Source organism: Pantherophis guttatus, chromosome 12, assembly GCF_059756535.1.
Source record: "Pantherophis guttatus breed Tessera chromosome 12, ASM5975653v1, whole genome shotgun sequence".
Lineage (NCBI taxonomy): Eukaryota > Metazoa > Chordata > Lepidosauria > Squamata > Colubridae > Pantherophis > Pantherophis guttatus.
The window spans coordinates 5,587,607-5,599,885 of NC_142074.1; the positions used below are offsets into that span (position 1 = coordinate 5,587,607).

The window sequence follows — 12,279 nt, forward strand, 5'->3', positions numbered from 1 at the left end:
CCTTTGCGACCTCTCCATGGCAGTGGATCTAGGAAAGCTCCCTGGTTTACTGAGGAGCTCCAGGAGATGAAGCGCCAGAAGAGATGTCTAGAGCGACGCTGGAGGACCAGTAAGTCCGAATCTGACCGAACACTCTTAAGAGCCTTTATTGGGAGTTATTTAGTGGCAATACGGGTGGCAAAATGTTCGCATTTTTCCGCACTTATTGCATCCGCTGATTCATGCCCAGCCATCCTATTTAGGGTGACTCGCTCCCTCCTTTATGCAGGGGGAGTGGAGGAGCCCTTGCAGGGTAGAGCTGAGGAGTTTGTGCAGTTTCTGTCGGATAAAGTCGCTCAGATTCGGATGGACCTGGACTCTGATTGGGCAATACCGACAGAGATGACGGGGACGGGTCTCAGTCTCATTGTGTGGGATGAGTTTGAGCCAGTGACTCCTGAGGAAGTGGACAAGGCTGTAGAAGCAATGAGTTCCTCCACCTGTTTGTTGGACCCATGCCCCTCCTGGCTGGTTTCGGCCAGCAGGGAGGTGACATGAGGCTGGCTCCAGGCTTTAGTTAATGCGTCCTTGAGGGAGGGGTCCTTCCCGCAACCATTAAAGTTGTAAGGCCCCTCCTCAAGAAGCCTTCCCTGGATCCAGCAGAATTAAAGAACTTTCGGCCAGTCTCCAACCCACCCTTCGTGGGAAAGGTTGTAGAGAAAGTGGTGGCACTTCAGCTCCTGCGGTCATTGGATGAAACGGATTATCTAGACCCTTTTCAGCCTGGCTTCAGGCCTGGCTACAGCACAGAAACTGCCTTGGTCACACTGATGGATGATCTCTGGCGAGCCCAAGATGGGGGTCATTCCTCTATCTTGGTGCTACTTGACCTCTCAGCAGCTTTCAATACCATTGATCATGGTATCCTTCTGGGACGACTAAGGGAGTTGGGAGTGGGAGGCACTGTGTTACGGTGGTTCTCCTCCTAACTCTATGGTCGGTCACAGTCGCTGTTGGTAGGAGGACAGAGGTCGACCTGTAGGCCTGTTTGCGGGGTGCCTCAGGGCTCGATCCTCTCTCCCCTCCTATTTAACATCTACATGAAACCACTGGGTGAAATCATCCGACGATACGGGGTGGGATATCAGCAATATGTTGATGACACCCAGCTGTATATCTCCACCCTGCATCAGTTCAGTGATGCAGTGGATGTGATGTGCCGGTGCCTGGAGGCTGTGAGGGTCTGGATGGGAGTCAACAGGCCCAGACTTAACCCAGACAAGACCGAATGGCTCTGGGTATTGCCTCCTAAAGACTATGTCGATTGTCCATCTTTGGTCCTGGGGCGGGGGAGAAATTGTCCCACTTAGATCAGGAGGCTCTCCTCACAGTCACTCATGCCCTTGTCACCTCACGGTTGGATTATTGCAACGCGCTCTACATGGGGCTACCCTTGAAAAGTGTTTGGAGACTACAGTTGGTCCAGAATGCATCTGCGCGAGCTATTGTGGGTGCACTTAGATACACCCACATTACACCAATTCTCCATGAGCTGCACTGGCTCCCTATCAGTCTTCGGACACAATTCAAGGTGTTGGTTATTACCTTTAAAGCCCTACATGGCTTAGGGCAAGGCTATCTTCGAGACCGCCTTCTACCGCATAGCTCCCAGCGACCGGTAAGATCCCACAGAGTTGGTCTCCTCCGGGTCCCGTCAGCTAAACAATGCCGGCTGGTGGGCCCGCGGGGGAGGGCCTTCTCTGTGGCTACCCCGGCTCTCTGGAACCAATTACCTCCTGAGGTCCAGACCGCCCCCACCCTATTGACCTTCCAGAAAGCAGTGAAGACCTGGCTTTTCCGGCAGGCCTGGGGCCATTGATCTCGTTGTTGCGATCTTGCGAGACCGGCCATGAATAGAGTGTATGGGTTTTTAATGTTTTTTTTAAAACAACTTTTATGGTATATTGTTCGCATTATTTTTTGTTGTAAGCCGCCCAGAGTCCCCAGGGAGTTGGGCAGCATAGAAATTTGACAAACAAACAAACAAACAAACAAACAAACAAACTTCCCCAGCTCCATTTTGAAAGAACCAAAGCATGGAACTCAACATTTCCCTAAGCATTTCTATGGCTTAGAAAATGCTGGTTAATAGGGTTCACAGTCTTCTGATGTAATTAGATTTTGGGTTTATAAATAATGCAAATGCTTTTCTATTGCCCTGTGCTTTAAAATATCCAAGATGATATTGGCAGATGGATTTCTCATAAAGCCTAGTTTTTTACATGTGGGAGATGAGATAGTAATTAAAACTGTCCAATAGAGAGGGGAACCCCAAAATTCCTTCTCCACAACCCTCCAACTCTGTTCAACAACATCATAATTTTCATAACAATATGAAAATGACAATGTAAGCTCTAAAACCGGCTTTTCTTTAAAAAGCAAAAGAAATTGTCAGAATGTACTATTTCAGAATAGTCTTTCCAAAGGAGGAGGAGGAAAGAAAGAGAAGGAGGGAAGGAGGAGGAGAATAGAATAGAATAGAATTTTTATTGGCCAAGTGTGATTGGACACACAAGGAATTTGTCTTGGTGCATATGCTCTCAGTGTACATAAAATAAAAGATACGTTCATCAAGAATCATAAAGTACAACACTTAATGAGGGAGGCTTGGGTTACAAAATGGCCAGGATCTTCGTAAAAATGCGAGAAGAGAACCTAAGAAGGATTTTGCCACTTTGAGCCAAAATCCATCTTAATCCCACCTCCATCATTGCACCTTCCTGACTCACTCAAGTAGAGCTTGAGTGCAATTGTCCTCTTCTGCCCCTTCTGTTAGAATTATAGAACAATCCATAAGGGTACCTAGGTAATGTTTTTGGTTCAATACTGTCACCTAGTGGAAAATAACCTGTACTATTCTTTTTTAAAAATACAAAACAATATATTTCATCTCAGAAGCATTATTGCTTAACATTAAAATAAACACTATAATTAAAAGATTGTCAAAATAGTTTTCAAGGCAGCATTTAGCCCAGCTTGGCATCATCCCAACAGGGAAAGACACTGATGAATTTTTAAAAATCTGACTTTTTAGATGAATCCAAGCAATTAATTTTGCCATTTATTCATCCATTTATTAATATAGAGCCTGTGATATTGCAGCATAAACAATCTTCTCTTTCCTCTTCCGCCAGATTAAACTGAACAGTGCTGAAAACATGCAAAATCATTTTCATGAAAATCTGTTGTTCTAAATTGACTTAATGATGGGATATAATGATACGTATCTTTAAAATAAATCTGATTTTGCTTCAGAATTTGAGAGAGGAAAAAAATGTTTGTATTTAATGCAGTGAGCTTGCTCTTAAAATTACATTTACTTTTACCTAGAGAATTAAAAATGCTTCCACTAGTAATAATTAAATCCATATTTGCATTAAACAAGTTTAATCTTATCAAATAAAAGTGATATTGATTAAAACACTCATATGGTACCACAAGATGAACTCTCAAATACAGCATTTTTTCAACCTTGGCAACTTTAAGATGTTTGGACTTCAACTTCCAGAATTCCCCTGATGGGACAAGTCTACTTTGGCAAGATTTCTGTCTGAAGGTGAGGAACAATAAAGAAATAAATAAAGAGCAGCTTGCGTCCAGAAGTTGTGGGTGCTCTATCACTGGAGATTTTCAAGAAGACCCTGGACATCATTTATTCAGAATGGGACGGGATCTCCTGCTGCAGCAGGGGGTTGGACTAGAAAACCTTGAAGGTCCCTTCCAACTCTGTTATTCTACATCCTACAAATCTGTTTAGAACAACCACAACATGTTTCTCTTGGGTTTTAGAACCTGACAAAAACAGATGAAAATGCTAGCTCAGTCCAAACATAGGAATGTCACAGTTAAAGACCAAAGAATTTTAAAATTCCTCCTAAAACATCCCTCTCCTGATAAGAGCAATAGGGTTTCATTCATTCTATGGTGGTGGATAGCGATCTCTTCATTAATTGTGCCCTTTCGTTAACCTCGGTGTGGCGAATCTCTGCTTTAGAGCAATGGAGCTTGATCTTCAAAAAAACCCCACAAGAATAAAGCTTGATTCTTCCCAACGGTCCATCAGGAGAGTGAGATTTTTTTTTTTTGTACATTTTAGTTGGTCAATGTTAATATAAAGTTGGTGAACTTGTTAATGTTAAGATAGTGAATTTGTTAATATTAAGATAGTAGGCTTCAACTCCCAGTATTCCCCCAGCCAGCATGCTGCCTGGAGGAATTTTGGGTGTTGAAGTCCACGCTTCTTAAGATTCCCTAAATTGGGAAACTCTGTGTAGCTAGCTAGTGCATTATTTTTCTCACACACCATCAAATTCATTCAAGCAAACCACCACACACTGGTTTTTCAATTCTTAGAAGTGTCTTTCTTTCTTTCTTTCTTTCTTTTTTCGTTATCCAGTTACAGTATTTGGTAACCCTGGGCAATTCAGCGTTGATCTTCTGTTACACTTGGTGTTTGAGGTAGTTGAGCAGCACTAGTGGGATGTCCAGTTGATCCACAGCTTCGGGATGGTTCTCCAGTTTCATAAATCTTCTGATTGCCAGTCTGCACTGAGACATCAAGGATTTGGGCAATGCTGGAACAGCAGGAGGGAACGGGGAGGAGAGAGAGGCAGTAATCATCATTGCATGGTTAACGCTGCTAAAGATTTCACTCCCTGTAATGCCTTCAAGGTCATCACATCAATAGAAATGAAGAACCATCCATGCTTTGTGGTTTTTGGTCTATGCCCAGCATGAAATCTAGCTGTTCTGTATATGGATTGAAATAGAGCTGTTACAGGCAGAATTGGTTTTTTGGTGGGAAATATGTAAAATAATAAAAGATACTGGAGATGAAAGAGGAAGGGAAGAAGGGCCACCTTGGAGAACATTGGAAGATCTAGGGGGAGAAGGAGAGCAGGGGAGAGGGAAAAAAGAAGAAAAAGTGAACCACCCTTGTTCTACCAACCCTTAAAGTTCACCCCAAGACCCCTAGAAACCTATTCACCTGGAACTCGGGGCAACCAATGTTCATAGTGTCAATGGAGAGTCTCCAACATCCAGGTCATGATTGTCCCAAAGGTGCTTTTCTAAAAGTCAACTGGATTTTTTTGCTTTTTTTTCGTTGAAAATGTTTTGCTTTTCATCCAAGAAGCTTCTTCAGAATATTTTCAAGGAAAACAGTAAGAAAGTCCAGTTGCCTTTTGAAAAAGCATCTTTGGGACAACCATGACCCGGATGATGGAGAATCTCCATAGGTACTCAACTTAATGACTTTAATTAACAAAAACCTATGGAGATTCTCAGTCATCCAGGTTGTCCCAAAGATGCTTTTTCAAAAGGTAACTGGACTTACTTTGTTTTTTTCCTTGAAAATGTTTTGCTCCTCATCCAAGAAGCTGAAGAAACTTCTTGGATGAGAAGTGAAACATTTTCAAGAAAAAAAAACAAGAAAGTCCGATTGCCTTTTGGAAAAGCACCTTTGGGACAAGTACTCATAATTTTGTTACTCTTCAGCTGTGACTGATGCAAAACTGTTTGGCAGAATTTCTAGAAAGGGATGGTCACTTCCATCCAGGCTATAAAGAAAACCAGTTATTCATTTTGTACTTAACCCATAAAGAAAAGTATGGAAAGTATACAGAATGCTGTTGTTGTGAATATAGATTTAGCTATATGTATATGTCTGTCTGGGTTTTTTTTCTTAGCTTATGACTTGAATTGTTTTGGGTGACTCTTTTGTATTCATTTTATGTACCTTGTGTAGTATTGCTTATCTCAGAAACAAATAATGTGATAGGCAATGTATGGAAAGAGGAAGGAAGGGAAGGGAAGGGAAGGGAAGGGAAGGAAGGAAGGAAGGAAGGAAGGGGAGAAGGAGAGAGATTTTAAGAATCTGCATAACCTTGTATTACATTAAATAAAAGAAAAAACAAGTTACCTCTTTCTCTGGCCAACAGCTCAAGCACTTCAGGGTTTGCTGAGCTCTTCCCCAACATGATGCCAGGCAAGTAGACACTGGCACCAAAATCAATGAGGAGCTTGACAAACTCCACCCTGCAGCCATGCTTCAAGCAGACTTCCAGAAGAGTCTTGGGGTGTTTAATTCGGGTGATCATGTTCCTATCCAAGCAGTTGTAGTTGGGCTCAGCCCCGTACAGCAAGAGGGTCTTGAAGCACTCCAGATGACCATAGACGGTAGACAAATACAAAGGTCCACAGCAGGCCACAGAGTTGGCCGCCCATTCTGGGATTCGAGGTTTGACGTTAGGGTCTGCCCCGTGTGACAGCAGCTCCTGCAGGATTCCCAGGGATCCTTCTCTTGCAGCCGTGAGCAACGGGGTGCAGTTGTTGTGAATGCTCCCAGAAGGACAAGCCCCTGCCTCCAAGAGGACCTTCACACAATCAAGGTGCCCATTGTTGACAGCAACAAACAGTGGTGTCTGGGCCTTGACATCCAAGCTGTCCACTTCGGCTCCGTGGTCCAGAAGCACCTTGATACACTTGACGTGGCCCTTGGAAGCCGCTAGGCGCAGGGGAGTGCCTGGCACCCCCCAACCACTCCGACTGTTGATGACGCGTTTGTAACTCTCTTGGTGCAACAGTTGGTCCAACAGCTGGTAGCTGTCCTGTGACACGGCGAGACTCAGCTCTTGTCTTTCTTTGTCCCCATCTTCATCTTCACTGGGTTGGAACAGGGAGAACATCTTGGTGATATCCAGCAGGCTCATCTTGAATTGTCTCTTGAGGGGGACTTTCATCGTGAATGGTGCTGTGCTGGAAGCTAGGAGTCACACAGATGCTGAGTTAATGATTTGGAGAAAGCACAGTTTTTGCAACCTTGGTCAGGGGTCTCTTGGTGAGACGCAGCTGGTTCACAAGTACCAAACCCAGCATACACTATTTACATGCAAACACAATGTAGTTTCTACGTCTGGATGAATAAATAAATGTATTTCAGGTGGCTTCCCTAGCATTTCCCTACAAAGTAAAGAAAATACTTGGCAACTTTAAGACATGAGGACTTCAACTCCCAGAATTCCCAGCCAGCTGTGCAACAAAGATGACTAGGGGACTGGAGGCTAAAATATATGAAAACCAGTTGCAGGAATTGGATATGTCTAGTTTAATCAAAAGGAGGACCATGAGTGACATGTTTGATTTGGGTATAATTCTTTTTGCCTGGGATCCAGTTCTTCAGGATGCGATGGGGGAGAAGCAGCTGAATGTACTGATAGCCCTCAACTTGCAACCATTTATTTAGCAACCATCTGAAGTTGTGAAAAGAGTGAAAAACATGACTTACAATCTGTCCTTAAACCATTACAGTGTCGTCCCCCCCCCACAAGGACTGATGCTGGTGGCAGCATCCTGGAGTCACATGATCACCGTTTGTAACCTTCACAGATGGCTTCCGACAAGCAAGTCAATAGGGGAAGCTGGATTCACTTAACAATCATGCACTTCCTTTAATGACTGTGGTGATTTGCTTAATGACCATGGCAAAAGCAATCACAAAATCAGGCGTAATTCACTTAACCAACTTAGCAATGGAAGTTCTGGTCCCACTTGTGGTTGTAAGCCACGGATGACCTATACCTGTCTCGTCCTGAGCCACAGAATAGAAGCCAAAGTTTGTGTAGCAATAAAATATCTTTGCTTCAATCTCTCTGGGAACAACAGAGGAATCTTAGACAAGAAAAACCAAACATACAAGTACAGATTGCCGTAAGTGAAATCTGCCCCAAAAGCAGGAACTGTGAACTGCCACCTGTCTGAAATGATAGAGCCTCCTGCTCGAGCAGGGGGTTGGACTAGAAGACCCCCAAAGTCCATTCCAACTCTTTTATTTGTATTATTCTATATTACATTTTGGATAGTTCCAGTGATTCTGGCCTGTAACATTTTACAAGCTATTCAATATTCCCAAAGTTGAAGATGCTAGCTAGGATGAAAATTTCTGATAAACAAATCCCTGTTCATCCACAAAGATTTCTTGTGGTCTTGGGAAATTAATAGTTCTTAAACTTAAACTCAGAAACACAGTGCAGAAAATCGAGACACACTATTTCTTAGCTGAAGAGCAAAATACAGGTGAGGATTTTTTTCATGCTCATATGTCAATGTCAGAATTTTTGAAATGCAATCCCTTAATCTGAGGGTTCTGCAAGGAAAACATGTTTAATTCTTTAAAACTGGATTCTGAACAGTTTTACTCCTGTCTAATTTAGCAATGTTTCCATATCTAGGGCCTCAGTGTGTGTTATGGAGCTGCATAACACACCATTTCTGTGGCATAATGGGACTTGTAGTCTAAGACATCTGGTCATGGGGCAGCAGAGGAAGCAGGGAAAGGTTTGAAAGGACAAGGAGAGTTGAAGGCAAGGAGCGATGCTATCATGCTGGGGAAATGGTGACCACATCAAGCCTCCACAGTCTGAATGGATTCACTTATTATACTAATGGTGCTTTGTCTAGTCATAGATTTGCTGAATATGGGTAGTCCTCGACTTACGACCACAATTGAGACCAAAATTTCTGTTGCTAAGTGAGACATTTGTTAAGTAGGTTTTGCCTCGTTTTATGACCTTACTTGCCAGAGTTGTTAAGTGAATCACTTCAGTGGTTAAATTACAGGTAATCCTCAATTTACAACAGTTCATTTAGTGATGGTTCAAAGTTACAACAGCAGTGGAAAAGGTGACTTATGACCAATTTTCATAGTTACAACCTTTGCATCATCCCTATGGTCATGTGACAAAAATTCAGATATTCAGCAACTGACTCATAATTATGACCATCACAGTGTCCCAGGGTCATGTGATCCCTTTCTGAAACCTTCTCATGAGCAAAGTCAATGGGGAAACCAGATTCGCTTGACAACCAGGTTACTAACTTATCAACTGTGGCTTGGAAGGTTGTAAAATGGGGCAAAATTCACTTAAATGTTTCACTTAGCAACAGAAATTTTGGGCTCAATTGTGGTCGTAAATCAAAGACTACCTGTAGTTACATGGTTGTTAAGTGAGTCTGCCTTCCCCATTGACTTTTTTTTATTTTTTAAATTTGATTTATATGCCGCCCTTCTCCGGAGACTCAGGGCGGCTTACAATGCGTTAAGCAATAGCCTTCATTCTTTTGTATATTTATACAAAGTCAGCTTATTGCCCCCACAAACTGGGTCCTCATTTCACCTACCTTAGAAAGGATGGAAGGCTGAGTCAACCTTGAGCCTTGGAGAGATTCGAACCAGCAGAAATTGCAGGCAGCTGTGTTAATAACAGGGTGCACTAAACCCCTGTACTATCAAGGCTCTTAACTTTGCTTATCAAGAGATCACAAAAGGGGAATCACATGACCCCAGGATGCTGCAACCCTCATAAAAATGAACCAGAAGCCAAGCATCTGGATTTTGATCATGTGGCCATGGGGATGCTACATGGATCATCCGGATGAAAAACGGTCATAAATCACTTTTTTTCAGTGCCGTTGTAACTTTGGACTTTCCGGGCACAGTGTGTGGGGCAGAAGCCCTTCTGGCTTATTTGGGTGACAATGACAGAACTCAAAATCCAGGTTAAGAGTGTAAGCGGCCAAAGATCTGCATGTTGGGGTGAGTTTTAATTGGGCCAAATTTATATATCTTTTAATATTTGTACTGTATGTTTTTTAATGCTGGCTGTACACCGCCCTGAGTCCTCAGGGAGAAGGGCGGTATAGAAATTCAATAATAAATACATAAATAAATAAAATAAATGGCTTGAGCCAGGCTGCTGCTCCCCCATTTAAATTGCCGTCAGTTTGGGAGGGGGCGGCCAGCCCTCCCCTCCCCTCCACCTGTCTCCAGGTAACCCCGCTCCAACCCAGCTGCCAGGCCCTGCGCCCCTGTGTGACCCGCCCGCGCCCTCCAGGCCCAGCAAAGCCCCCCGCTAGTCGGAGGAGTCTCCAGTCCCCCCCGGCGGCAGACGATACTCACGAGCTGGTGGCCTTGGGACGGGTTGCCGTGTCGCCCGACGGAGCGTCGTCCGGAGCCACCACCGGCCGGCCCGGCTGTGTCGCAGCCCGGCCTCTGTGAGGTGGCCGGGACCGGCTCGCCCGAGCGCTCGCCTGCCCCCGCGGCCGCCCCGCTTCCTCTCCGGGCGGCGAGAGCCGAGAGCCGTCGAGGCGACACAAGACGAGACGGGACAGCTGCGCCGGGGACGCGCCGCGCTAATTTTAGCCCCGCCGGCTGGGCAGCTTCCATTCCGGGAGAGCCTCCGGCCCCGCGGAGAAAGGCCGGGCCGGGCCTGCGGACGGAGGCAATGGGGATAACTGTGGAGAGGGCAAGATGAGGTCGGGTTGAGCTGGCACTGTGGGGCAATTGACTGGAGGATGGAGAAGCCTGGGGTGAAGATCTCAGATTGAGGTGGCATGCTGTAAACCATGGTTTATGTTGGGAGAACCCAACAGATGGTGGTGTGGATTTAATAAGACAAACACAACTTTTGTGTTTGTGATTAATCAGAGACAATTTGTATATTGCGCAATAGGTTCAAAGCTCTGTAGGTGAAGCGTTGACCAAAGACAGAAATTAGGTACAATGGTTTTTATACCCTTCTAGACAAAGGATTCTCTTAACTCAGCAATTCATATATATATATATATATTTTAAATTTGATTTATATGCCACCCTTCTCTGGAGACTCAGGGCGGCTTACAATGCATTAAGCAATAGCCTTCAGACTTTTGTATATTTTATACAAAGTCAGCTTATTGCCCCCACAAACTGGGTCCTCAATTTACCTACCTTAGAAAGGATGGAAGGCTGAGTCAACCTTGAGCCTGGTGAGATTCGAACTTACAGTAATTGCAGACAGCTGGTGTTAATCACAATCCTATCAGTCTGCTGAGCCACCAGGCCCAGCATGGGTGGTATATATATATGGTCGTATACATTTGTCATTTTTAATTGACATTTCCTAATTACTGAGTTTCTTTGCAAAACAGTCATAATTCTTTTTGTAGATTACTGAAGCATAGACTCAAATCATCTTCTGACGATAGACAACTTTTAACTCACGTGGATCCCCTTGACCTAACCAACCTTTAAGCTGTATGTCATTAGAATGTTCCTTTCTTCTGACAACTTAGAGGCCTCCTAGAGGTACCAAAAGGATTTTGGCTGAGTTTGTACTTTTTCCAACCGGATGCATTGCTTTTTAGAATAGAGTGAATAGAAAGTTATCCAGTGGTCATCTATCAGAGCCCGCTTCATTTACATTAATGGGGTTGTGTAATAAACCACAAGGAAAAGTGTTAGATAACCATCCAGAGTTCAGCACAACCAGAGCTTGCAGGGTGTCCAGCTTTTAAAAAATTAGCATTTCCAACTCCTTCCTAGACACATCCACATGGCTTTCTCCACTGTAATGCAGAAAAGCTTTGGGGGTTGTTGTTTTTTTTTTGTTTTTTTTTTGAGGTTTGGCTTTTTGTGGAGGGGTGGAGGGGGTGTGTGGAGGGGGTGGCATCCCTTTCTAGCCTACTGCCCTGGGAAATTCTTATTTTTTCTCACCCCTCAGCTGAGAATATTGCAATTGGTGAAGGTTTGTTTGTTTCTTTGTTTGTTTGCCACCCATCTTGCCAGGAGGCATTTACATGACATGACCCACTCAGGGACATTGCAAACATCATAAATTCATGCCAGTGGCCAAGTGCTCCAAATTTGATTATCTGACTTTGGGGACAGGTGCAACAATTGTAAGTGTGAGGACAAATTTTCAATCAATCGGAATAGAGCTGGACGGGACCTTGGAGGTCTTCTAGTCCAGCCCCCTAGGGCCTATACCATTCTGGATAAATGGTTGTCCATTCTCTTTTTTTAAGTCATGTTTTCAGTAGTTAAAAAGTAACTTGGAATGGTCATTAAACAACTGGTTTTGTTATTAAACAATGTTACAATTTAATGCAGCGTGCATGCCCAAACATTAAAACACTTACAACACAAGGCATGCAGCTAAACCGAACAGCTGTAAGAGCATCATGATTAGGAAACCCAAGACCAACTGCCCACTCCCACCCCCATCCCAGAAAAAGTATTCTTGGATCCCATCCACACGATGCCCAATTGGTTTTAAAACTGACCAGAGGTTTTTATCAGAAAAACAAAAGAGGCTTTATCAGTACTTACAATTGATAATGGGCAAACTAAATTAGGCACAGTAAGATGTTCAAGGAGGGAAAAACAAAAAGGCAGAGAGGCAAGATCTAGAGGGCTTGGCTTTT

At 43.9% G+C, this 12,279-nt stretch overlaps 1 protein-coding gene across 1 annotated transcript; it reads right to left on the reverse strand.

Annotated features, from left to right (window-relative positions):
• Positions 1-4,377: 4,377 nt before the first annotated feature.
• On the reverse strand, positions 4,378-10,163 carry ASB12 (ankyrin repeat and SOCS box containing 12). The gene is made up of 3 exons (XM_034435083.3): positions 9,995-10,163; positions 5,960-6,802; positions 4,378-4,613 (listed from the first exon to the last, which is right to left on the reverse strand). Exons 2-3 carry the CDS (start codon positions 6,777-6,779, stop codon positions 4,480-4,482), a joined length of 954 nt encoding a protein of 317 aa, XP_034290974.2. The 5' UTR covers positions 6,780-6,802; positions 9,995-10,163; the 3' UTR covers positions 4,378-4,479.
• Positions 10,164-12,279: the final 2,116 nt, after the last annotated feature.